The sequence below is a fragment of the Bufo bufo genome, chromosome 5 (genome assembly GCF_905171765.1).
Source record: "Bufo bufo chromosome 5, aBufBuf1.1, whole genome shotgun sequence".
NCBI lineage: Eukaryota > Metazoa > Chordata > Amphibia > Anura > Bufonidae > Bufo > Bufo bufo.
In genome coordinates, this window is record NC_053393.1 from 273,555,903 (window position 1) to 273,583,843 (window position 27,941).

The 27,941-nt window shown below is 43.0% G+C and overlaps 1 protein-coding gene across 1 annotated transcript in view; it reads left to right on the top strand.

The window, feature by feature from the left end:
- The window catches only part of TEX10 (testis expressed 10), a 196,880-nt gene extending 169,697 nt beyond the window's left edge, over positions 1 to 27,183 (top strand). The window contains exons 11-14 of the mRNA XM_040432491.1: positions 14,245 to 14,325; positions 15,528 to 15,706; positions 19,883 to 20,093; positions 27,087 to 27,183. Of these exons, the coding sequence (XP_040288425.1) occupies positions 14,245 to 14,325; positions 15,528 to 15,706; positions 19,883 to 20,093; positions 27,087 to 27,176 (561 nt within the window). The 3' untranslated portion in view covers positions 27,177 to 27,183. The remainder of the gene's footprint in view (positions 1 to 14,244; positions 14,326 to 15,527; positions 15,707 to 19,882; positions 20,094 to 27,086) is intronic.
- The last annotated feature ends 758 nt before the right edge of the window (positions 27,184 to 27,941 follow it).

Here is a 27,941-nt window from a genome sequence, read left to right on the forward strand (position 1 = left end):
TGTATCCTTCACATAGTTTAACGTCACATTGTGGCCCCCATACAGTATAATGTCTCTGTGTAGCTTGCTGACCCATACAGTATAAAGTCCCCTTGTGGCCCCTTTACAGTATGTCATATTGTGGCCCACCGCCCCATACAGTATGTGGTCTCCTTATGGCCCCAAGTGTTTTTTTCCCTTCTAAATGGGTATTTATCGTGCTATATATAGTTATCGCAATAAATTTGCCACCACAATTTCACCTTATATACTGCTTACATAGTGCTGTAGCATAAATGTACATGAGTCAAATGATACCGTTGTTCCTATGTTCCGACATTGACCAGCAGCAAAAACACAGTTTTATTCATATGCAAATGAGGGCTCGCAAATGCCCAGTAACAGCGTTCGGGCTTCTTCTCAGATAACTTCTCCCCAGCCTCTTGCTTGGCCCGCCCTGTAAGCCCCTTTTATCATCCAGTGTGCTGGATCCTGCGAGTGTGCAGTTCACCACCTGGCCCGGGCACGTGCACTGTGATGACCATTGCAGGCAGCGGCATTGCTCCATGCAATGCGCATGCGCCGGCGGGATCTTGGCCAGTACACTAGATGATGCAAGAGACTGGGGAGGAGTTATCTGAGATGAAGGGAGAGCGGCCTGGGCACTTGCGAGCCCTCATTTGCATATGAATAAAACAGCGTTTTTGCAGCTGGTCAATGGCAGAACAAAGGTACCATTTGACTAAAGGTACATTTATGCTACAGCGCTATGTAAGCAGTGTATAAGGTGAAATTGTGGTGACAGACTCCCTTTAATATTATCGTGGAAATATTTTTGATATCGCCCAACCCTACCCGGGACCACCGCCGATCAGCTGTTCGAGAAGGCTATACTATACTATGTACAGCGCTGTGTTTGGCAAGCTGCGAAAAACAGCTGATTGGCAGGGGGGGGGGGGGTCGGACTCTCACCGATCATATACTGATGACCTATCCTTATCCTATCCTTAAAATCTCGGAAAACCATTTTAGGCTCCATTCACACGTCAACAATTACGTTCTGCATTTTGCGGAACGGAATTGCGGACCTATTCATTTCTATGAGTCCGCACTTCCGCAAAAATATAGAACATGTCCTATTCTTGTCCTTAATTGCGAACAAGAACAGGCATATTCGATTAGTGCCGGCCTAGTCTTTAAAGATGGCGCCCGCTCCTGAGCAGAGTTTGCGCCATAGCCACAGGTGCCTGCTGTTTCCTATAGCAGACACCCGCGGCTAATGTTCGCAACCGGCAGTAATGCCGGTCTCAGACATTTTACACTTTAGATGCTGTGATTAGGGGTGAGCGAATCTACTTCAGATGAAACATCCGATGTCAATTCGCATAAAACTTCGTTCAAATACTGTACTGTTCATTGGATTAACATTTGCCAGATAAATTAATCATCCTAGATGCAGTAATTGTCCAAGAGCAAAACTTCTGCTTATCGGAGCCAATACATTCTAATACTGTACGGAGCTCCAGTATTAGAACAAAGTTTTATGTGAATCGACTTTGGATGTTTCATCCGAAGTTGATTCGCTCCTTCCTAGCCATGATCAATCGTGACTACGGCATCTGAGCGTGCGAAACACCCCATTTGAATTTTTTTTTCCCGCTTCCCACTACATCATATGCAATATTAAATGGTGGTGTTGGAAAGTACAACTTGTCCCGCAAAAAACAACTCTCATACGGCTATGTGAACAGAAAAATAAAAATGTTATGGCTCTGGGAAGGCAGGGAGTGCAAAATGAAAACGCAAAAACTAAAAAACCTCCGGGGTAGAAAGGGTTAAAATATGTTTCTATTAGGGCTGTACGATATATCGCAAAAATAATCGAATTGCGATAATCGGCAAATGCGATTTGGCTATTCGGCCGCCGCTAAAATGCCGCGATTATATATGAAGGGGCCCCTATTGATAAAATGTCCTCTGTCCTATTGATAAAATGGCCAGGCTCTGTACTTACTTTCACGATGAATGCACTGCGACCGAGGCGGCCGGCGCGTGACTGACGTCACTTAGTCACGCTCCTGCTTCCTGAATTAAGTGGGAGGAGCGTGACAGTGACGTCAGTCACGCGCTGGCCGGCTCGCTCGCTGCCGCTCTCTGCAGTGCATTCATAGTGAAAGTACAGAGGCTGGCCATTTTATGAATAGGAGAGTTATGTGCGCAGTTTAGGACACATAGGGCCATGAGGGGGACCAGCATAAGATGCTTTGTGTGTCTTATGCTGGCCCCCCTCGTGGCCCCATGTGTCATGGCACACATCCCCCATAACAGTGTCCTCCGCAGGTCCCCCATAACAGTGTCCTCCGCAGGTCCCCCATAACAGTGTCCTCCGCAGGTCCCCCATAACAGTGTCCTCCGCAGGTCCCCCATAACAGTGTCCTCCGCAGGTCCCCCATAACAGTGTCCTCCGCAGGTCCCCCATAACAGTGTCCTCCGCAGGTCCCCCATAACAGTGTCCTCCGCAGGTCCCCCATAACAGTGTCCTCCGCAGGTCCCCCATATAACAGTGTCCTCCGCGGGTCCCCCATATAACAGTGTCCTCCGCAGGTCCCCCACATAAGCGTCCTCCGCAGGTCCCCCACATAACAGCGTCCTCCGCAGGTCCCCCACATAACAGCGTCCTCCGCAGGTCCCCCACATAACAGCGTCCTCCGCAGGTCCCCCACATAACAGCGTCCTCCGCAGGTCCCCCACATAACAGCGTCCTCCGCAGGTCCCCCACATAACAGCGTCCTCCGCAGGTCCCCCACATAACAGCGTCCTCCGCAGATCCCCCACATAACAGCATCCCCCACATAACAGCGTCCTCCACAGATCCCCCACATAACAGCGTCCTCCACAGATCCCCCACATAACAGCGTCCTCCACAGATCCCCCACATAACAGCGTCCTCCACAGATCCCCCACATAACAGCGTCCTCCACAGATCCCCCACATAACAGCGTCCTCCACAGATCCCCCACATAACAGCGTCCTCCACAGATCCCCCACATAACAGCGTCCTCCACAGATCCCCCACATAACAGCGTCCTCCACAGATCCCCCACATAACAGCGTCCTCCACAGATCCCCCACATAACAGCGTCCTCCACAGATCCCCCACATAACAGCGTCCTCCACAGATCCCCCACATAACAGCGTCCTCCACAGATCCCCCACATAACAGCGTCCTCCACAGATCCCCCACATAACAGCGTCCTCCACAGATCCCCCACATAACAATGTCATACCCAGCCGCGTCAGCGGCTCATATGGGAAAATCAAAGCAAATAGACCTCTAGCACAATTCCCTTAAAATATCGCATCGCATACCGTTATCGCAATTTTTAGGGCCCTAATCGCAATCGCACAAAATTCCCATATCGTGCAGCCCTAGTTTCTATCTAAATGTATTTGGTAACAGCATTTCTTATTTTACATTGTTTCTTAGCATTTGAATTGGTGTGTGGATGGATAAATGCCATTATGTTCATTGGATTAACATTTGCCAGATAACTGAATCATCCTAGAATCAGTAATTGCCCAAGAGCAAAACTCTAATTATTAAGTTGGCGCTCTTTTATGTTTGTCATATTAAATTAGTCTTGTTTTAGCAGAAAAAAATCTTTTGTTACAGACTTATGATACATTTCATATGGTTGTGACATGCTAAATAGAGATGAGCGAATTTCATGTTAGGAAATTCGTTCACACTTCGTTTGGTGGTGAAAGGTGAATTGCGTTATGGATTCAGTTACCACGGACCATGACACAAATCTGTAACAGAATGCCTTTAGATGCATTCCGTTATTCATTCTGTCATAATATAAGTCTATGGGCTATAAAACTGATCTGTCCCGTTTACGGATCCGTTTTGCAGCCCATAGACTTCTATTATGACGGAATAAATAACGGAATGCTTCTAGACTAAAGGCATTCAGTTATGCATTCCGTCATAGAATTGTGTTATGGTCTGTGGTAACGGAATCCATAACACAATTCTGCTTTTACCACCAAACGCAGCGTGATTTAATTTCAATATATGAAATTCGCTCATCTCTAATTCTAAACCCCTTTTAACGTAATGCTTTAACCTTTTTAATGAGCAACGAAGTTTGGGTAGGCTTACTGTATAGATATACTCCGATTGAGTTTCCGAATACATTTCTCCCACTTGTGGTTGTTGTAGGAAAAAAAAAGGTTTTCTTAACTCTAGGGTTGTGTATAGGGAAATAGTGAATTTAAAGCTCTATAACAGTGAACATTTCCAGAAAAAAAAACTAAACTCTCCACAAGTTTAACCCCTTTCTTACATGACAATTATCAATTTTTGTGCTTTTTCTTTTTTATTCCCTGACTTCCTGGAGCTATAACAACATTTTTTGATTCACATAGCCATATGAGAGCTTGTTTTTTGCAGGACAAGTTGTACTTTCTAATGGCGCCATTTAATATTGCATATGGTGTATTGGGAAGGTGGGAAAAAAAATCCAAATGGGGTGGGATTGGAAAAAAACTGCAATTGCGCCTCAGTTTTATAGATTGTTTTTATAGCTTTTTCTATTCGGTCAAACTAACCATGGAAGCGAGCATTAATTCTCTGGGTCAGTATGATTGCAACAATACCACATTTATATAGTTTTTCTGGTGTAATACTGGGAAAAAAACATTGGAAAGTTGTTGTTTTTTTTATTTCTTTTGATCGCTATATTCTCACCCCCATAACTTTAACGTTTGCAATATGGGAGAAATATTTTAATAGTACGATCGGGTTGATATATATATATAAAATCTCTATCACTTTCACTTTTGTTTAGGCCTCCAAGGGGACCCCAACATGCAATCATTGTCCTTTGTATTGAATCTATTACAGCATACAAGATTCTGTATATTCTAGTGCAGACCTGCATTGGAATGTACCCGCAATAGGCCTAGAAGCCTTATAGGCCCCTTGCAGACCAGCGTGTCCGGATGCGTTGCTAATGTATTCAGTGAAAGTCATTCAGTTTTGCCTGCGTTCATTTGTTCAGTTTTTATCGTGCGGGTGCAATGTGTTTTGATGCGTTTTGCATGCACGTAATAAACTGAAGGTTTACAAACAACATCTCTTAGCAACCATCCATGAAAAATGCATCACATCCCCACTTGCTGGTGTTCCATTCACTTCTATGGAGCCAGCGTTGCGTGAAAATATAGAACATGCTGCGATTTTCACGCAATGCACAAGTGATGAGTGAAAACCAACGCACATGTACACAGACCCATTGAAATTAATGGGTCCGGATTCTGTGCAGGCGCAATGCATTCGCATCATGCAATGCACCTGCGCGGAATACTCGCTCGTGTGAAAGGGGCCTTACTGCTATTGAATACTTTCCCCGATCTCAGTGAGAGGATGGTGTTTCGGCATGTTTTGGTTATTTACATTTTTACCTTTAAGATGCCATGGTCACATTTGACTACAGCATCTTAGAAGGTTAAATGTGTGCCAAGCATGCAAAGGCTATGGCATTCGCTCCACTTCGGAGTGGGCGCCATCTTTAAAGACCAATCATCCACCCTCTTCCCGAATGTCCGGAAGAGGTCAAAGCCATTGTTCGGCTTTAACACCAATTTTTTATTTGGCCAGATGCCATGCATAAGGCCTTATGCACACGACTGTTGTTTTGGTCCGCATCCGAGCCGCAGTTTTTGCGGTTCGGCTGCGGACCCATTCACTTCGTGTGCGGTCAGCATCTGTTCCGTAGCCCCGCAAAAAAATATAACATGTCCTATTCTTGTCCGTTTTGCGGACAAGAATAGGCATTTCTACAATGAGCCGCTCGTTCCGTTCCACAAATTGCAGAAGACACACAGGCGGCTTCCGTTTTTTTGCGGATCAGCGGTTTGCGGACCGCAAAAAAAAGGAACGGTCGTGTGCTTGTAGCCTAAAGGAAAAAAAAACTCCATCTCGCTTCTTCTAGTCCCGATGTTTTAATTTGCGGAGGGTGTCACGTGTGTTGCTGCAGCTAATCATTGGCCTCAGTGTGTACTTCTGGACAGAGTGCACATGCTGCTGCAGTAGCAGACTATCACTTGTGTCAGTGATGTCGTGTCTCCAAGCGGCACATCAGTACTGGGTCATGTGCTGTTTGGGGACATGTCGCCACTGGCGCCAGTGATAGTCTGCTGTAGCAGCGCGTGTAATTCTGTCCAGAAGTATACACGCTGGACCTTGGAGCTAGAATGGAAAGTCAGGGAGCAGAGGGCGAGTGTGTTTTTTCTTTATGTACAATGCTGTCCTGGCCAAATTGAAAAATGGCTTTTAAAGGTTTTGTCTCACTTCAGCAAATGGCATTTATTATGTAGAGAGAGTTAATACAAACCACATACTAATGTATTGTTACTAACCTTATTGCTTCCTCTGCTGGCTGGATACATTTTTCCGGTGGCTGTGTTAACCCACTATAGGAAAAAACACTAGCCTATGTGTTCTCCCATGGTCCCAGCCATCAGAGAGGCGGGCGATTTTTCCTGTTGTGCTTGTGCGCAAGCACGACCACCACTGATGGATTGCAGGGTGGTCGTAACCATGGAAGCGAGCAGTGTATAATGTGATGGAAAAATGTATCAAGCCAACAAAGGAAGGAATATGGATAGTAATAATTCATTAGTAAGTGCCTTGTATTAACTTTTTCTACCTGATGAACGCTATTTTGCTGAAGTGAGACAACCCCTCTAAGGGTACCACCACAAGAGATGTAAATGCTGAGGTTTTTCCATAACAGATGTGTGCAGAAAAACTAGCATTTACAGTAACGGCAAAGTGTATGGGATTTTCACAAATCTTATCCACTTGCTGCAGACATTTTTCACAAGAAAATCCGCACATTACTTGAGCATGTCAAACGTGGCTGTGGATTTCAACCTTTGTAATGCAGATAGTGAAATCTGCAGCAAACTTGCAGCATTTCTGTAAGTATTAAGCTACATGCACACGACCATTTTGTGTTTTGCGGTCCGCAAATCGTGGATCCGCAAAACACGGATAGCGTCTGTGCGCGTTCCACAATTTGCGGAACGGCACGGACAGCCTTTAATATAACTGCCTATTGTCCGTAAAGCGCGGACAAGAATAGGACATATATTTTATCAATATAAATATATATATATATATATATATTTATTTATTTTGCAGGGGCTCCGTGTGCTGTCGGCATCTTTTGCGGCCCTGTTGAAGTGAATGGGTCCGCATCAGAGCCGCCAAAACTGCGGCTCGGGTGCGGACAAAAACGGCCTTGTGCATGAGGCCTTACTGCAACAAAATCCTCACAATTTGGTAGCATAGCCACCCCGCCACATGTGGCCATACCCTTAGGCCTCTTTCACACGGCGCCCTGGATTTGCTTTGGATGTGTCACGTGTGCATTGCGGGAAAACCGTGCGAGTAGGCACGCAATTTCAGTCAGTTTTGACTGCGATTGCGTTCCGATGTTCAGTTTAGTGAGCATTCTGTATTCAGAATGTTATTATTTTCCCTTATAACCATGTTATAAGGGAAAATAATAGTGAATTTACTTTACTGGGGTCCGTGGTTGCTCATCCCTATCATTTCCTAGCAACCATGCGTGAAAATCGCACCGCATCCGCACTTGCTTGCGGATGCTTGCGATTTTCACACAGCCCCATTCATTTCTATGGGGCCTGCATTGCGTGGAAAAACGCAGAATATAGAATATGCTAGGATTTTCACGCAACGCACAAGTGGTGCATGAAAATCACCGCTCATCTGCTCAGCCCCATTGAAGTGAATGGGTCCGGATTCAGTGGAGGTGCAATGCGTTCACCTCACGCATTGCACCCGCGCGAAAAACTTGCCTGTGTGAAAGGGGCCTTAGTCAGAAAATCAAAAGGGTTTGTCTTTCGGTTTCACAGACAAAACCTCATTTACTTCATTCATGTTAGATAGCTGTGGGTCTTGAGGACCTTAGGGATACCAAGTGATAAAGCCTGCTGTTAAGGCTACAGTGCTTAACTTTGACCTAGATATTTAATGGGTTTCTGTCATGAGAAATAACGTTATGTAGCTGACTGACATTAGCAATGTGCTAATGTCAGCAGTACATAACAGTATGCTTTATAACTGCCTGCCTGCCGCCGTTCTCTTAAAATAAACACTTTTAAAATATGCTAATGAGCCTGCTACTGGGGCGTTGCTTCAGCACCTAGAGGCTCGGTCTACGCACTCTTTGGCACGCCCAGGTCCAGTTGATTGTCTTTCGAGTTCTCATCGTCCCATAAATCCTGCGCTGTCCTGGTTGGTATTCGGCGCAGTGAGTGAAGGACACGCTCCTGCCGGCTTCCTCACTGCGCCGAAGGAAGGAAGCCGGCAGCAGGAGCGGGTCCTTCACTCACTGCGCCGAATACTTAATGGGACTGCGCCTGCGCAGTGAGTGAAGCCGCTGCGGGCGCAGTGAGGGAGGCCGGCAGCAGGAGCGCATCCTTCACTCACTGCGCTTGCGCCGAATACTAAACGGGACGGCGTAGGCGCGGAATTTACTGGACAAAGAGGAGAACTCGCCAATCAACTGAACCTGGGCGTGCCAAAGGGTGAGTAGACCGAGCCTCTAGGTGCTGAAGCAACGCCCTTATAGCACCTAGAGGCTCATTAGCATATTTTAAAAGTGTTTAGTTTAAGAGAACGGCGGCAGGCAGAGACTTAGAAAACATACTGTTATGTACTGCTGACATTAGCCCATCGCTAATGTCAGTCAGCTACATAACGTTATTTCTCATGACTGAAACCCTTTAACAAATTAATCGTCGTAATGAAATGCAGTGCAGAAGGATCTGGGGGAAGAGCTTCAGTAAAACTTATAACTAAGATGTGTTTACACGTCCCAATGTAACAGCCGATTGTCAGGAGGGAAGCGTACCTTCCCGACAATAGGCTGCTCATCAGTGAAGACAACCTCTGCATTTACATGCAGCAATCTCTTTCACAATATAAGGACGAGGGATCGCCATTGCCATCCCTTGTCCCCATACAGAATCATTGTTTCTGGGCAGCAGGTCACTGTTTAGACAGCACGATCTGCTGCCTAGAAATGATTATTTTTGTGCCCGCACAAATGACAGGATCACCCAATGAACAAGCGTTTCGTTCATCGGGTGATCTGTGGCAGATTTAGAAATGCATATTGTCAGGAACGTGCATTCGCAGGAACGTTCGTTCCTGATAATCTGCCCGAATATCGAGCAGTGGCCATTTACAGAGAAAGCCATCACTGATAAAATGTGTATACATACTGTAGATAGCCCTCGGTTACTGATAGTTGTGCATGGGGGCGGTCTCAAGTTAAGAGAGCAAAAGTTTACACATGTAAATAACAAGTTTTGCTTTCCCAGAAAATATATATTAACCTGCTCAACTTCTCCTACTGTATAACCTGCTGTCTGCAGATTACCCTGCATTTGGTGGTGACTGGTTCTCCTTAAAGGGGTTGTGTAAGAATTACCTGCTTTCCAGCACTGGCTCCCCTCTTTCTCCTCCCAGCCTGCAATGCTCTGCTGGGCCGCCTCGTTGAAAACGTCCAGTTTGATGCAGTATGCCGCCAATCACTGGCCATGGCAGTGATTGGCTCCACTTACATCATTACAAATGGTCAGGTCACATAACACTAGTGGGATCCGGTCACCGCCGCGGCCAGTGATTGGGTGCAGACGACGTCAAACCAGATGTTTTCAGCATGGGAGTTCATTGGAGCATCGCAGACCAGGAGAAGGAGGAGCAGGGACTCAGCGCTGGGAAGCAGGTGGGTAAGCTTCCCTTTACTGTTTTTTTTTTTTTTGTTTTAGTTTTTTGCCAAACTGCACAATGTTTTTTTGTGATGTTTGGGTTAATAGAGTGGACCTGTCTCCATGCTACAGTACGATGGATAGTGTGCACAGAAATTAATGTTTCAAACCCTTTTAAATAGTACTGGAGTGAAGATATTCACTAGCAATATTCCTTAGTAGGCACTGTGCTGCCCTTCGGTAATAATTTCACAGTTGCAGTAAGTTACATAAGACACTCTGGTTGCTGGGCTTCCATACCCACCATACTAGGTACCCAATGACCGATGTCTCAGAGTGGATATGGATGCATGAGGGAGAAACCCTGCCTACTCTTCTTCGTTTCAGGTGATAACTGAGCCGTTGTTGAAGGTTTGCTGGGATTAGGACATGCCAGCATATTTTAACCCTTTCAGTACTGAGCCACTTTTCACCTTAAAGGAGAACTGTCACATTTAGACCCTAATTTCAATTTTCATATACCGGTATGTAGTTACTAATAACATGATATTCCAGAATCAGTTACTATTAGACTGACTTACCCCATATTTAATAAGATTCAGCCCTTAGCAACCAGTCTGCATAAAACTGCAATTTCACTATTCAGTTAAGATGGCCGCCACTGCCCTCACCCTGAGGCTAATCCCACCTGCCCTCACTAGCCAGTAACAATAGCCCCCCAAAAGTGTCAGTTACCAGAGCCCTCCCCCTAAAGGGTTAATCTCCTGCAGCACAGAGGTCCTCTTGCCACATGTTGCTTTCATTTATACACTGAGCAGACGGCAGATCTCCCTTCCCTGTTGTGTGCTGGTTCAACTCTGCATTCTCCAGCTCTGCTGAGTGAGGGAGCGTCTGCCAAGCGCAGGGACAGGGAGAAGTGCACACAGCCCAGGCACTGTTATCAGCTGATGGGGAGGACCTGGCTTTAATCACTTACTTACAGTCATTGACTGTCAGTAATCTGACCCTGCACACTGCGTGCTCTGTCCTTCAACAGATAGGGTTGCTAGGCATGGTCTGTCTATTTTAAGCACAGGTAAAAATAGCCAGTACAGGGAACAAAAATGTGTAATTGGTAATTGAATACACAGTGAAAAGTTTAAATAGGGCCACCAAGGTGATTTTAATCACCACAATCCAATACTCCAACAAAAAAAAAAAAACGACAGTTATATTTTAAATACCAGGCCGATTTTATTTTTTTTCAAATCTGACATGTCACTTTATGTGGTAATAACTTTGGAACGCTTTTGCTTATCCAAGCCATTATGAGATTGTTTTCACTTGACACATTGTACTTTATGACTGGTAAATTTGAGTAAATATATTTCACCTTTATTTGTAAAAGAATCCAAAATTTTGAAAAATTCACAATTTTCTAAATTTTCATTTCTCTTCTTTTAAGACCGATCGTAATACCTCATAAAATAGTGGTCAATTAACACTCCCCATATGTCTGCTTTACACGTATGTTGGCATAATTTTTTTAAGTTAGAAGGCTTAGAATTTTAGAAGCAATTTTTTACATTTTCAACAATCTTTCCAAAACCATTTTTTTAAGCACCAATTCAGTTATAAAGTGATTTTGAGGGACTTACGTAATGGAAAACACCCATAAATGACCCCATTTTAGAAACAACACCCCTCAAATTATTCAAAACTGTTGTTACAAACTTTGTTTACCCTTGAAGTGTTCCACAAGAATGGAAAATGGAAGGAAAATTTCCTTTTTTTTTTCCTTTTAGATTTTTGTTAATCAATTTTTTCTTGCAGCACAGGAAGGGTTAACAGCAACATAAACCTCAATATACATTACGCTGATTCTGCAGTTTACAGAAATACCCTATATATGGTAGTAAACTGCTCTATTGGCACGTGGCAGTGGTCAGAAGGAAAGGAGCGCCATATGGATTTTGGAGGCAGATTTTGCTAGAATGTTTTTTAGGCACCATTTTGTATTTGAAGAGACCCAGACGTACCCCTACAGTGGAAACCCTAAAAAAGTGACCCCATTTTGGAAGCTACACTCCTCAAAGAATATATGTGCTTTACGGAATTCGGAAACACTTGGCTGTGAAATTGTAAAGTTTTATTTTTTTCAATGAAATGTAGCTTTAGCCCTAAATTTTTCATTTTCACAAGGGGTAACAGGACAAAAAGCTCCCCATCATTTGTTACCCATATTCTTCTGAATATGGCAACACCCCATATGTAGTGGTAAACTGCTGTGGGGGCACATGGCAGGACTAAGGAAGGAGCGCCATATGGCTTTTGCAGCTCAGATTTTGATGGATTGGTTTACAGATGCCATTGTTTTTTGATTTTTGAGTGATTGTCTTATGTGGGTGTTCATTTTTTGCGGGACGAGGTGACTTTTCATTGGTACCATTTTGGAGTATATATGACTTTTTGATCACTCGATATTATGCATTTTGTAAGGTGAGGTGACAAAAAACACTGTTCTGGCACAGTGTTCACCTGACAGAGTATATCATGTGATATTTTTTTGAGCAGGTTTTCCGAATGCAGCGATACATAATGTCTATTTTTTTATTTATTTTTTATTAATTTTTTTGTTTTAACCAGTTAAAGCACTTTTGAACAGAATAAAATCTTGTTTTTGTGTTGCCTTTTTTTGAGAGCCAACTTTTTTTTTATTTTTTGGTCGATTTGTCTTAGGTAGGGGCTCATTTTTTGCATGAAAAGATGACTGGTACCATTTTGGGCTATATACGCCTTTTTCATCGCTTGGTATTACACTTTTTGTGAGGTAAGGTGACCAGAAGTCAGTTTTTATTTTATTTTTTTACTGCGTTCCGATGGGGTGGATCATGTGATATTTTTATAGAGCCGGTCGATACGGACACGGCGATACCTAATGTTTTTCCCTCTATTTTTTGCCATTTTTTATTACATTTTTTTATTTTTTTCCTTATGTATATTTTTTTCCTCCCACTCTGGGACTTCAACTTTTGGGAGTCTGATCCCCTTTACAATGCTTTACAATTAGGGATGAGCGAATCAACTTCGGATGAAACATCCAAAGTCAATTCACATAAAACTGTTAGAATACTGTATGGAGTGGTACCTTGGAACCGAACCAGAGTTCGGTAAAAGGTTTTTAACAGTAGAAATGAATTTCTGAAATTATTACCCGAAGTCTCACAAGACTTCGCGAAGTAATAATTTCGGCTCATCTTAGCCAATATATTCTAATACTGTACAGAGCGCTCGCACCGTACGGTATTCTAACTTACTTTTATGTGAATTGACTTTGGATGTTTCATCCGAAGTCTATTTGCTCATCTCTAATTACAGTACATCTGTATTGCAATGCATTAGCTGTAACTGTATTACTCGGGGCTGGATCTCGTAGGCTTACAGGGAAGGCAGCCACAATGCCTATGAAAGGCATCGGGATGCCATCTCTGCCATCAAGTCCCCGTCACAGTAGGATACCAGCACCGTGCAGTTACGGTGCTGGTATCCTACTGGTGAAAGGGATTTTTATGGGGAGAAATTTTGTTTTACACAGGGCCAGAATTGGTTAATAAAAAACAAAATTATTCACCGTTGCCGATTCCCCGCCACTGCCTTTTTGATGCTGCTCTCTATTTCCTGGTCCTAGCTTAACACATAGGAAATGTCTAAAAATGTACACCCAGCAATCTCAGCCAATAATTGCCTGCCCAGGCATTAGTGAGCATTCTTTTGAGATGGCACTCCCAGCAAATAAGCTAAACGTCTTCCCAAAGCATGATCTGAACCGAGCCAAAAAACCAAACCAGGTGCCCCTTTCATTTTAGTAAATAGTGGTAGTCACAGTGCAAACGATATCTACTGACTTGTAACATGTAAATGTTTGGCGTAAACCAATTCCTGTACATTCTGTCCTGCCAACACTTACTACTTCACCAGTTTTGGTAACTATTGTGATTAGTGACATTTGCGTACTAATTTGTACTACAACTGCTGATTGTTAATTTGTATTTTCATGCTCCAATGGTCTTTTGAGACCTGCAATCCCTATAGGGGTCCCTAACTAATGTTAAAATTATATCTTTATTGATTAATTATTTAAAAGTTTATTTGCAAAAACACACTCTAATGAAGAAAAAACATTTAAAATTGTCAGTGTCTAGTGGCATATGGGATAATACCAGTTGGAGTAGTGTACTTATATTTATAATCGTTTTGTGAGGGTCCCTAAATTGGTATATCTCATCCCCCCTTTTTATATAGGGTAGTATTCACACTGGTAGTTTATTAAGCTGGTTGTTGTCATGTGTTCACATGCGGAGAACTAGTGGAGGTATCACTCCTGCTGAGATTCTCTACTATTTGACCCCTATACTTAAGGTGACCATACAGCTTACAATTTGTATTTGACATAACATTTTGTATTTTTAACAGGTAGTTTGCAATAGTTTATCTTCGGTGAGACCAAGAAGCCAGTGTTTTGATATATTGCAGAATGCAGTAACTAAATATTTGGTAAGCTCTTTATATCTAATTTATGTATGATTTTTTTTATATTATGATCGACTCTTAATTGGTTCGTTCACATTCATGGCATGGGATTACTTCACATTACTTCACTTTTATGGACACCTTTTAGACAATTTTTTATAATTGCTTTTTACTCATTTTGGGCTAAAAATCATTCTTTCCATTGGTCTTAATTATAAATGTTCTGATCTTCTGACATAAACACTTATAGCTAAACGCTTATCATACTGATATCAATATTGCTTAAATCAGTGTTTGAGCTCAGTAGATCAGCGATAAGGCTTTACATCAGCAGTCGGCTGATAGGACTCAGAACAGAGAGTCTGCAAACGGGCTGGTTTTTAACCCTTGTATCTCCAAAACTGCTGAAAATGTTTAATAAATACCCATTTAAAAAAAAAAAATTGGCCCATAATGACTAAAATGCAATAATAAAAAAAATGTCCATAGCTTTTAGGAATCTTATAATGTACATGCTGCAGGTAAGATTTTATTTTGTATATATTAATGTAAAAACTGTGAAATAAAAATAAGTCTTCGATCAATGCTTTTTGTGTAATGTTTACTGACACTGCAGTTAGAAATAGCTATAGCCAGGTAATTTTTAATCCTTTGCCATGAGATTTACTAAGCTAAATAGTATTATACATAGCATTGTAAGCATAACTGAACTTTCATCAGCATCTGATCGGTGGGGGTCTGACAACCTGGCCCCCAGCCGATCAGTTGTTTGAGAAGGCATCGGCAATAGCGCTGTGGTCTTCTCTCTGCTCACCAAGCACAGCACTGTCTATTTAATGCTGCTTGCGGACACGTCACTACTGTGACCATTCACTGGCTGCAGCAGTACACCTGACACCCGTCTATACCAGAAGTTACAACCGGGAATTCAATACAGTGAAGATGGCGGCAGACCCATGGAACCGGAATCCAGCATCGGTCCAGCTGGGTGTGTGTGTGTGGGGAGTATTTAAAAAAACGATCTGAAGTTGGAGAACTTCTTTATTTTCTGTATTTGTGGGTTGAAGGGGCTCTGAGGGCAATTTGTGATTTACTGATTTGCTAACTTATTAAAAAATATTTTGGAACGTATAAGTAGTTTTACATTTTCAGTATAGTTCTTTGTATTTCTAATGTCAATGATTGATGTGTATATTTGTCTTAATTGTGTTTTTTTTTTTTTATAGGGTAGCTTGTCTGTAGTTCCTGACAGTGCCATTGGATCTGTTTTACATGCTGTAAATAGTCTTCTTGACCAAAGTTGCAACCCAAATGAGAGTTTTCACGTTTTCTTGGCCTCCTGCTGTTACAGTGTTTTCAATTTTTTGCTGACAATTGAGAAGGATGTTGAACATGTAAAGAAAAGGTAAAGGACAAAATGTTTTCATCTGAACGTTAAAGGGATTCTGTCAGCTAGTTGTAGCCTATAGAGATGAGGACATACGCTGCTAGATCGCCACTAGCACGTCCACAATATACATTTTCCATAGCTCTGAGTGCTTTTATTCAATAAAAAAAACTATTTTGTATATATGCAAATTAGGTTAGTAAGGAGCCCAAGGGGCTGTTACCAATGTTTCAGGAGCCCACCAACGCCCACATCCTCCGAATCTCCTCCTTGCTCCCCCGACGTCACAGAGTTGAAGCGCTGTAATCTCGCATGCGCGAGTATGCCACATGTGAGTGCCGGCATTGTGTTCCTTGCCTGTGCTGGCATCAGCCTAAGGGAATGAATTGCGCATGCGCAAGATTACAGCGCTTCAACTATCTGACATCAGGGGAGCAAGGAGGAGATTCAGAGGATGCTGGGCCCCTTAACAGTGGGCATGGCTGGGCTTCTGAAACGTTATTAAAAAGCCCCTTGGGCTCCTTACTAGCCTCATTTGCATATATATAAAATTGTTTTGTTTTTTTGAATAAAAGCACTCAGAGCTTATGGAAAATGTATATTGTGGACATGCAAGTGGCGATCTAACAGCACATGTCCTCCGCTTTATAGATTCAAACTAGCTGACAGAATCCCTTTAAAGTGTACCTGTTTCAGTTTATTTTTAATATTGTGTAGCGACAGGGATGTAAGGGTACTTTCACACTTGCGGCAGGACGGATCCGACATGCTGTTCACCATGTCGGATCCGTCCTGCGGCTGTTTCGCCGGGCCGCCGCTCCGTCCCCATTGACTATAATGGGGACGGGGGCGGAGCTCCGGCGCAGCACGGCGGTGCACGGCTTAAGGCCGCCGGACTAAAATTACTGCATGTCAGGTTTTTTAGTCCGGCGGCTTTCTCCGTGCACCGCCGTGCTGTGCCGGAGCTCCGCCCCCGTCCCCCATTATAGTCAATGGGGACGGAGCGGCGGCCCGGGGGCACGGCGAAACAGCCGCAGGACGGATCCGACATGGTGAACAGCATGTCGGATCCGTCCTGCCGCAAGTGTGAAAGTAGCCTTAATTAGGGAAAGAGGTTTGTTTATTTTAGAAAACAGGATGTAAATAGTCTTCAGCTCCTTTCACACTAGCGTTAGGATTGTCTGGGAGGCTGTTCCAGCAGGGAAACAGCCTACCCTTATCTGTGCTAACGTTTGCACACATGTGCTGCCGGAAGTCCGCCCCGGCCCCATTCGCTATAATGGGGACAGGCCGGAGATTCAGCCGGACAAAAACCGCAGCGTGCTTTGCCCGCATCTCTGGCCCTTCCCCATTATAGTGAATAGGACGGACTTCTGGCAGCACACATGTGCAAACGGTAGCACGGATCCTGCAGGCTGTTCCCCTGCCAGACGATCCTAATACCAGTGTGAAAGAAGCCTTAGTAAAGCTGTAACAGTGCTGCTAAGGAGAGTTTGCCTTCAGTCTACAGTTTTACTGAGCGCTGAAGACACCCAACTTACAAAGCCTTCCAGCCTACCTCTTGTCACTACCCAGGCCTGGACTACACTTTACATGTGCCCTTACCATCACCCTGCCTATCTGACGTGTTACACACTGGCATCTTCAAACTCTCCTTAGTAATGGTTAGAGCTTTGCTAAGAATACTCCTTAAAGGGGTTATCCAATCCTATAAAAAGCCTGCTGCTGAATGAAAACATCCGTGTCGGGGCAGGGGAGGCGGTGTTTAGCCAATGGAAGGCAGTGACGGGGCCAGCCTCCCTAGCATCACTCACAATGCCTCCTCAGAAAGCCAAACCCTACCCCCAACACCGGATGTTTTCATCCGTACACGGGAAGAAGCAGCAGCAGTGGTGGTGCGGGGACCCGAGCAAGTATATTCAGCACAGGGAACCCGGCATATGGTAGGGGCTTTTTTTAGGATTAGATAAACCCTTGAAATCGAAGCCACAGTTAATCATATGTGCTGTGAACTCCAGCACTCTGTCCTGGTGGAGGAACAGACTGCCAGCATTCACAGTATTCAGCATATATGCCGGCTTTTGGTCGGACGGCTGCCGGATCCCATTGCATTGAATTGCACGGATACAGTGAACTCCGGCAGTCTGTTCCTCTGCCGGAACAGACTGTCAGCGTTCACAGCGCATATGTAAATGTGGCCTAACAATTTCTTTTCATTTTGGATTGAAATCCTTTTTAAATCTTTGCAATAACTGAAAACCTTTCACTGTAGCGGATCTGTTACCAACTAGATTAAACTGGTTTATCCCAAGAAAAGTATACTATGCAGTCAACACGAAGTTTCAAATGCAATAAAAATAGTGTTAGTTTTTTGTAATACACTTCCCATTTTCTCTGTCTAAAAACTATAAAAATTACACTGGGGAGCAGTGTTTTTTGCATTTGTATTAGAACTGCAGCTATCGACTATTTTTGTAATTGAGTAATCTATCGAATACTCTAATAACAAAAAACGAATTAAAAGAATGTTTTTCTTTATAAAAACTCAACTGTCCCCCAGTGCCACCATGTCCCCAGCGCCAGTACTTACCTTTCCTGTAGAGGCGCCGCTCCACAACTCAACAGTGTTAGGTCATAGTGAGCGCTTACTTGCACTATGACCTGATGATGTGTCAGGATACAGTACAGTGCGGTGCGAGCCGGCAGGTGACCACGGAGTGGTAAGTAATAGCAAGCGCTTCACTCCAACTCAGTGGTCCCATGACACAAACGAATCCTTGATGCAAACAATTTGCATCGAGGATTTTTTGGGTGTCTAATTACTCAATTCAATCGAGTAATCGTTTTAGTCCTAATTTGTATAGTTAACATGATGGCATATTTGTGTGATAACCACTTTGTGTTTTTTTATTTATTATTATTATTATTTTTTGCTAAAGTATTTTATTTGAATTTTGTCAATCTAACACAAAAAATATCCAATATAGGAAAGATAGCATTAGATATCATCATTAGAAGAGCAAACACATCTACAGACATTGTTCAATAGATGTTACGTAAGGTATCTGTAAGCTAACCATATTGCTGACATTGCACATTGGGCATTCGGTAATTAATCTGAGTGCCCATTCTTTAAAAAACAACATCCCGCCCCCCTTCCCTCATTTCCCCCAAAGTTCCTCTCAAGCTCTGTGTTGCATACCATTGTGTGCATCTCTCATTAGCTGCTGAATATCTGTCTTAAACCATTTAAAAAATAATAATAAATGGTTTCCATTTCTCAAAGAATCCCCCGAGTGTTTCTTTATGGCGTTGTACTGTATATTAATCTTCTCCAGTTTCTGTAGTTGTTCTTTCAACAAATAAATTGTGAGAAAGAATGCCTTCAACCAATACTGAAAAAAAATTCTCAGAGCAACTATACGTATTACATGCATCTGGGAACTCCTATACGTTTAAAGAGGTCATTTTGATACCTTGATTAGCACTGCATGCAATTGACACTATGAAGGCTCAAAACACTAGCATGAACAAGACATGTAAAAGATGACGTTTACTTAATCTTCCTATCATCATTCCTCAACATGTAACCATAGCTCTGGGTAGTTTAAAGAGATAGGGTCCTTCTTTTCTACTAGCACATTATTTTAAAGTGTTTATCGGGTTCATTTTCCTATACCCTGCAGAGAATTCCATGTTAATACGGGGGGATTCTCATCTATGTGGATCCCATCACTGGCACATGTGTTAACTTTATTTAGGGGTTATCCTCAGGATCAGCTATATGAGGAGACGGTGCGCATGTGCCATATCACTTCTCTCTTCCTGTTCACCTCTGCTTTGCCATAAACAGCAGCAGTGAATAGTTAAGAGAGAATGGAGACTGCAGGTGTATACTGTGCGCGTCGTCTTCTCATACAGCTGATCGTGGGGGTGCCAGTTGTCTGTCCGCTGTTGATCTGATATTGATGAGCTATCCTGAGGAGCCCGGGAAACCTCTTTAAATAGTAGAAATTATCTAAAGCAGAGAATCCCTTTAAAAAACTATGATATGAATTGATTATATATTTTATTTATATATATATATATATATATATATATATATATATATATATATATAAAAATTCCTTTTGAATTGGTCAAGATCAGTCTGTTAAATAATCCTTACAGTGAAATACATATTTTCCTTCACAGGGATTCTCTATGGGGAGAATGCATTTCCTTACTGTCTTTGCTGCCAAACGTCCTGAAGCTGATGCTGCAGAATCTTCAGGTTAGCCGGGCATGCCAGGAAGAGCTGCCAGTGATTGCCCAGCTACTTCGTCTGCTGCTCCAAAACACACATTTGAGAAGTCACATGATGACCAATGCGTTTCTAGTACAGCAGACCCTTCAAGATGTTATGGTATGATATTTTAATAATTAAGGAGTGGATTGTATTGAAGTTCCATGCTAATGAGAAATAAGACTCTGATAATATACATTTTTTATAGAAACACTCCAGTCTGAGTTAAGTCAGCTTAGATGGATATACCTCCTTGAAATGAGCATGGAATACTCCCATAATATCATTATCTCCAGTAACCCGATCCCCTAAATATTTTTAAGAGGTCACACAGGAGGGGCCACATTGTGCTTTAATGACAGTAGCCAGTAAATGACGGGTGCTCTCCCCCTCAGTGGAAAAACTTCTGGGTCTTAAAAAATTGCTTATGCCCGGTTCTGACTTGAAGATGTTCCTTCAGCAAACTTTGGGCTTCTTTCCAACAAGCTGCATTCTCCGATGACTGATTCTCAATATATTTACCCTCTGTGTGTAGAACCCTATTAGAGAGCTCCACTGTTATAGCCCTGCTTTTAGTCTTGTGCACACTAATACTTTTGATATATAATCCTCTAAGTGAGTGAGTGGTATAGCATCCCATACCATGGATGTAGATGCAGACCATATTGTGACAAAAAAATTCTACAATAGCACTAGAGATTGCAGTACCTGTGTCCACTAGGCGAAGCCAAAACGGGTTCAATAGCCATATAGGCCTCGGATTATGCCCCAGACGCAGGTGTAACAGAGCCAGGGAGTGATCAGAGATGCTACGGGGAAGGTAGGAGACCTCCTGAGTTATAGCCATTAAGGATGGAGATCCACTCACCAGGTCTATTCTGGACAGTGAGTTATGTCAGGAGGAGTAGCACGAGTACTGCCGTTCCCCTTGGTGCTCAACCCTCCATAGGTCACACAAATCGATCTCCGATAGGAACCTAGCCAGTAAGATGGGAGAGCTACTCAGGCCACTAGCAGCTGGATCAAACTTATCAAGGAACCTATCCAAATACATATTAAAGTCTCCCATCAACAAAATGGGTACATTATGGAATTTTCGCTGTGAATGATAGAATTCATTTCAGAATCTCACTGGAGTACGGTGGGGGAATATACACCGCTACCAATATCAACCTAAAGTGGAATATGGAGCAGTCGACACATACAAACCATCCCTCATTATCAATACAAGTATCTCTAGCAACAAAGGGAAGAGTTCTATGCACTAGGATACTAACTCCTCGTGCATGTGTAGAGTAAGTAGAGTGAAACTCATGCACCATCCTTCCCTTATGAATCAGATGGGTTTTGTCGGGAGTAAGATGCGTTTCAGAAAGACCGAGGATTGCTGGCTGGTGTGTTTGCAAAGTGTGAAAGACAGCATGTCGTTTAGAAGTCTGGCCTAGTCCCCGTACATTCCAAGCAATATTCTTAAGGGTACCCATCATCAGACGAACTCCAGAAAAGAACCAGCCCAGTGCTGCTTGCCCTTTGGAAGCCATAACACAGCCCAATGGAAAATATGCATAATGTCTCGTGTACCCCCCAAAGCCACTCACCCCACCCAAACAAAACAGACGTTTCTCCCTACAGTGGAGAAGCTGGGGTAAAATAAATTCATGATCCCTAAATGTAGATAAAGATTAGCAAAGAATCTGTCTCAATAGTGCTACTTCGGCACTAGGGCCTGGCACATCTCAATATTGTAACCCGCCATAGTACAGAACAACTGAAACCAGTCAAAACTAAAAGCTGAAAGGAGGGCAATAAAAAGAAAAAGAGCCCATCCCCCGCTTAGAACAACATCTACCCAGGAGAGTGTCTTATTGGGAACTGGTATGTGACCAGCTAACCAACAGAGGATTGGACGCCGCTCAAATACCACATAGAGTTCAGTGTCCTCAAGTGTTGCCCCGCAGATCTTTCTCATGTGTGTCTAGCCACTGGCACGCCACCACACACAGTCTGGCTGGGTAGATCATTAAATAGGGTAGCTGTAGAGCTCTCAGCCGTTTCTTAACATCTAGGAAGTGTGCTCTTAATTTTTGTACCTTCGCAGAAAAATCAGGAAACAAGGATACTCTATTGCCATTTATAGTAAGATCTGTACAGTCTTGTGCGCCTTTCAAAATCGCATCCCAATCTCTCAAATTCAGAACTTTGATCAGAAGAGGTCTCGGCGGCGCCCCTGGTAGTGAAAGGCAAAATGGTACACGGTGAGCCCGCTCAATAGAAAAAAGTGGAGACAGTTTCTCTCTTCCAAGTTTATCAGCAAGTCATTTCTCCATAAATGCAACAGCATCGGCTCCCTCAGCACGTTCGGCCACACCAATTATTGGAACATTATTACGTTTCAGTCTATTTTCAAGATCATTAGATTTACATATAAGCAGTGAGACATTGTGTATTACACGCTTAAGGTCTCTTTTTACTGGCACTACTTGATCTTCCATTGCACTCAGTCAGCCCTCCATCTCACCAATCCGCTCCTTTACGTGCCTCATATCTTGTCTGATAAGAAAAAATGTCCTCCTTAAGACCCGCCATATGCATATTCAACGAGGTAAGCGCCATATTACATTGCGCCACCACTGTATAGACCTCTTTGATAGTGGGTTCTATCTCAGGAGCAGCCCCCATGTCCAGTAGTGTACTGACATTCCCAGCGGCTTCTTGAAGTTCAGCTGTCTTGTCTACCTCCAGATCTGGGGTGCTTACTGAGAGTGTAGAGGAGCGGGCTAACTTTTCTAGCCGCGCAGCCACTTCTGACATCTTCGCAGCCTGCGCGGCGCCATGTTTGGCTGGCGTAGAAAGTCTTCATTCCTTTCCCTCCTTTTCTTTGGACCTTTGCCGTGTCATGTTGTCGCTAGAGAGTGGTGGGTCACAGGGGGAGCAGTTCCACACAGGTTAATGGTAAGTTGTCCAGCAAAACAGCAGGTAAACGGAGAATATACAGGAGACTTAGCCAGGAGTTCCACACCATGCATCTGCTTACATGTCCAGTCAGACCACGCCCCCCGGATATTTTTATTTTTATTCAGGTTTGTAAAGTGTGTGATTCAACAAAGAAAAAAATATATATAAAAGTCTTTCCTACAATAAACCCCCCCCCCCACAAATGGTACAATCAGTAAATATTTAGTACAGTAAAAAACTATATGGAATTTAATATATATATATATATATATATATATATATATATATATATACACACTGCTCAAAAAAATAAAGGGAACACTTAAACAACACAATGTAACTCCAAGTCAATCACACTTCTGTGAAATTAAACTGTCCACTTAGGAAGCAACACTAAGTGACAATCAATTTCACATGCTGTTGTGCAAATGGGATAGACAACAGGTGGAAATAATAGGCAATTGGCAAGACACCCCCAATAAAGGAATGGTTCTGCAGGTGGTGACCCCAGACCACTTCTCAGTTCCTATGCTTCCTGGCTGATGATTTGGTCACTTTTGAATGCTGGCAGTGCTTTCACTCTAGTGGTAGCATGAGACGGAGTCTACAACCCACACAAGTGGCTCAGGTAGTGCAGCTTATCCAGGATAGCACATCAATGCAAGCTGTGGCAAGAAGGTTTGCTGTGTCTGTCAGCGTAGTGTCCAGAGCATGGAGGCGCTACCAGGAGACAGGCCAGTACATCAGGAGACGTGGAGGAGGCCGTAGGAGGGCAACAACCCAGCAGCAGGACTGCTACCTCCGCCTTTGTGCAAGGAGGAACAGGAGGAGCACTGCCAGAGCCCTGCAAAATGAGCTCCAGCAGGCCACAAATGTGCATGTGTCTGCTCAAACGGTCAGAAACAGACTCCATGAGGGTGATATGAGGGCCCGACGTCCACAGGTGGGGGTTGTGCTTACAGCCCAACACCGTGCAGAACGTTTGGCATTTGCCAGAGAACACCAAGATTGGCAAATTCGCCACTGGCGCCCTGTGCTCTTCACAGATGAAAGCAGGTTCACACTGAGCACATGTGACAGACGTGACAGAGTCTGGAGACGCCGTTGAGAACGTTCTGCTGCCTGCAACATCCTCCAGCATGACCGGTTTGGCATTGGGTCAGTAATGGTGTGGGGTGGCATTTCTTTGGAGGGCCGCACAGCCCTCCATGTGCTCGCCAGAGGTAGCCTGACTGCCATTAGGTACCGAGATGAGATCCTCAGACCCCTTGTGAGACCATATGCTGGTGCGGTTGGCCCTGGGTTCCTCCTAATGCAAGACAATGCTAGACCTCATGTGGTTGGAGTGTGTCAGCAGTTCCTGCAAGACGAAGGCATTGATGCTATGGACTGGCCCGCCCGTTCCCCAGACCTGAATCCAATTGAGCACATCTGGGACATCATGTCTCGCTCTATCCATGTCTTGCACCACAGACTGTCCAGGAGTTGGCAGATGCTTTAGTCCAGGTCTGGGAGGAGATCCCTCAGGAGACCGTCCGCCACCTCATCAGGAGCATGCACAGGCGTTGTAGGGAGGGCATACAGGCACGTGGAGGCCACACACACTACTGAGCCTCATTTTGACTTGTGTTAAGGACATTACATCAAAGTTGGATCAGCCTATAGTGTGTTTTTCCACTATAATTTTGAGTGTGACTCCAAATCCAGACCTCCATGGGTTGAAAAATTTGATTTCCATTTAAAAATTTGATTTCCATGATTTATTTTTGTGTGATTTTGTTGTCAGCACATTCAACTATGTAAAGAACAAAGTATTTCAGAAGAATATTTAATTAACTCAGATCTAGGATGTGTTATTTTTGTGTTCCCTTTATTTTTTTGAGCAGTGTATATACATACACATACACACACACACACACACACACACACACACACACACACACACACACACACAGTGTGGGGAAATAAAAATTGATTTAAAATGGAAAATCTGTAAAAAATAAATAAAAATCTTTAAATTTCACCTCCATTTTGATTTAATTTCTGTGAAACATTTAAAGGGTTAAAGGGGTTGTCAGAGTTATGAAATAAAAATGTTTCCTCATTTTCCTGGTTCTCTTCTGGCCCTTTGTTTACCTGCAAAAACAATAATCTCTAAGGTTTTCCTCATGAATATTTGTGCCTCTCCCCATGCTCTGCAACGGGAGTGAATAAAAGTGCTGCCCTGAGTAAAATGTCTGATTGTTGCGATATTCAGCAGCATGTTGTAGGTGTAGGACTACAAGTCTCAGCTGTACAATGACACTGCTGATACACACAGGATCTTCCCCCTACCTGTTCTTGTTCAATGCTCTGTAAAACTCCCCCAGTCTGTTAGCTCTGTGTCTGCAGGATGAGTATCCTGTGTCTCTTCACTTGCCTGCAGCCTCTCAGCAAAGCTTCCAGCCCTGAGTCTGTGCTGCAGAAGGGGTTAGTTTCCTGAAGACACAGTGCAGACCCCTCCCGTGTACCAACACAGACTTGCTCTCTCAAACTGCACAAAACCTCATCAGAGCAGGGAGAGAAGCGGACATCACAGGTCATGTTGACCCTCAGTGATATCTGAGAAAGGAGCCACTGCAGATGAAGTGAATTGTAAACCCCTTACATTTGATTAGTTAGAAACATACAAAGAAAAAAAATAATAACTTGGACAACCATTTTAACAAAGTTTCTAAATTCAGTTTTAAATCATTTGAGGGATGGAGTTTCTAAAATGTGGTCATTTATGAGTGGTTACTATGTAGACCCATCAAAGTGACTTCAGAACTGAATTAAAGGGGTTTTCCGAGATCTTAATACTGATGACCTATCCTGTCCTTCTGGATCCCTTTGCGGCATCTACCCGTTGTGCAGATCACATCTGTTGACTGGGCGTGGTGCAGTAGTTGGTCACGGCCTGCTATTGGCTGTACAACCAACGCAGAGATGCAGAGACAGCCATGAAAGGATCCAAAAGGAAACCGGCATCAGGAACCAGGTAAGTATTCTCTGTATGAGGGGCTAGGACATTGTGGGTGGGTTTTCTAGGTTTGGATAATCTCGGAAAACCCCTTTAAAAAAAAAAGTTAGTTTTGGATATTTTCTTGAAAAATTGCTTCTGAAATTCTAAGGTTCAAATCTCCGTTTGTGGATCCAACAGGCTGTTATGTCACAGAGCAGTGCCTCGGATCCTCTACTTCACCGCCGGATCCCCATTTACTGCAATGGGGTCTGGCGAAGATTTGGTCGTTATCCCGCAAAAATTTTAGGTTTTGGCTGGAAGAAAAACAGGTTGTTTTTTTTGCCAGAAATTGCCTGGATCACCACCATTGCAGTCAAGAATTGCCAGATCCATGAGATCCAGCAAACGTAGATGTGAATGAGTCCTTAGCCTTTTAACGTCCTAAAAAAAAAAAGACTTACTGATGTTTACAAAATTATGTTCAAATTTTAAAAAGGACATATTTCCAAATTTTCATTACATTTTCGAATTTTTGTATATAAAGGTAAAACATATCGACCCAAATTTACCACCATCATGAAGTCTAATTTGTCATGAGAAAACATTCTCGGAATCGGTTGGATAAGGAAATGCATTCCAAAGTTATTACTCATGAATTAGCAAAATACTCAGATTAGCAAAATTGGTCCTTAAGGTTAAAACTGGGTTAACTAATCTGTTATACAGATGTTTGTGGTTTTGTTTTTCTATTTTACAAACCACAACATTGCAAAGACAGATTGTAATGAAAATTGTAGCATGTGGATAGGTCATCAATAGTAAAAGCCTGGACAACCCCTTTAAAATCTATCTAAAGAATGGGATTATCGGTAAGTTATTGGTGTAGGTTTTTTTTTTTGCTTTTTGGGCTGTCATGCTGACTTCTAGACTAGAAGACTAAGTAAATCACACCAAAAATGCATAGCACTGTAGCTTTACTAAGGCTGAATCGTTCCCTCTTTGTCAGTAACAGGCTATTTCTCCTGTAGCTAATTAACTTATTATAAGTAACCACACATTATTTTATGACAGGCGGATGCCCACTTTGTGGAGGGCACATATTTTAAGTTTAGCTTTTCAGTTTTACTTTGTAAAGCATATATGGACATTGAGTTTTTTTCTTTCTTTTTTTCTAGAATATGAAGAGCTGTGAAATTCAAGAACAGTGGCTTACAGATTTGCAGTACTGCTTTAATGTCTATCTTACGAAACAGATCCAAGAGTAGGATGTAGATAATTTTTTTTCAAAGGACTCTGGATTTTCTCTCCACAATGTGATGAACTTGTTTTACTTAAAATACGCTGTGACATAAAGAACTAAATGTTTGACAAATGCTGGACAAAAAAATGCTTGTTACTTTATTATTTTTTCTGTTCTGTTTTAATAGCTTTCTTGTTTTTTTAATGTAAATGTAGTTCTTACAGTATTCATGTTTTTTTATGCTTTCCATGACACGTGCACGTTTTGTTGGCATATATTGCAACTGTCACTTAGGCTACTTTCACACACATTTTCAATGGGGACTAAACTGAACTCAACAGAATGTAATGCTCCAAAATGCATTCCGTTCAGTTTAGTTGCGTTCCCATACCGGAGAGCAAACTGCAACATTTTGTAGTTTGCTTTCCATCCTGGGATGCGGAGCAAGACTGATCAGGCATGACCCCTAATGCAAGTCAATGGGGACGGATAGGTTTTCTCTGCCACAATAGAAAACTGATCCGTCCTCCATTGACTTTCAATGGAGTTCATGATCCGTCTTGGCAACGTTAAAGATAATGCAACCGGATCCGTTCATAACGGATGCAGATGGTTGTATTATCAGTAACGGAAGCGTTTTTACGGAACCCTGCCGGATCCAGCAAAAACGCTAGTGTGAAAGTAGCCTTAAAGGGTTTATCCAGGATAAGAAAATGACCTAACCTCAGGATAGGCTATCATTGTCACATAGGCGGGGGTCCGACTCCTGGCATCTCCTTCAGTCCGCTCT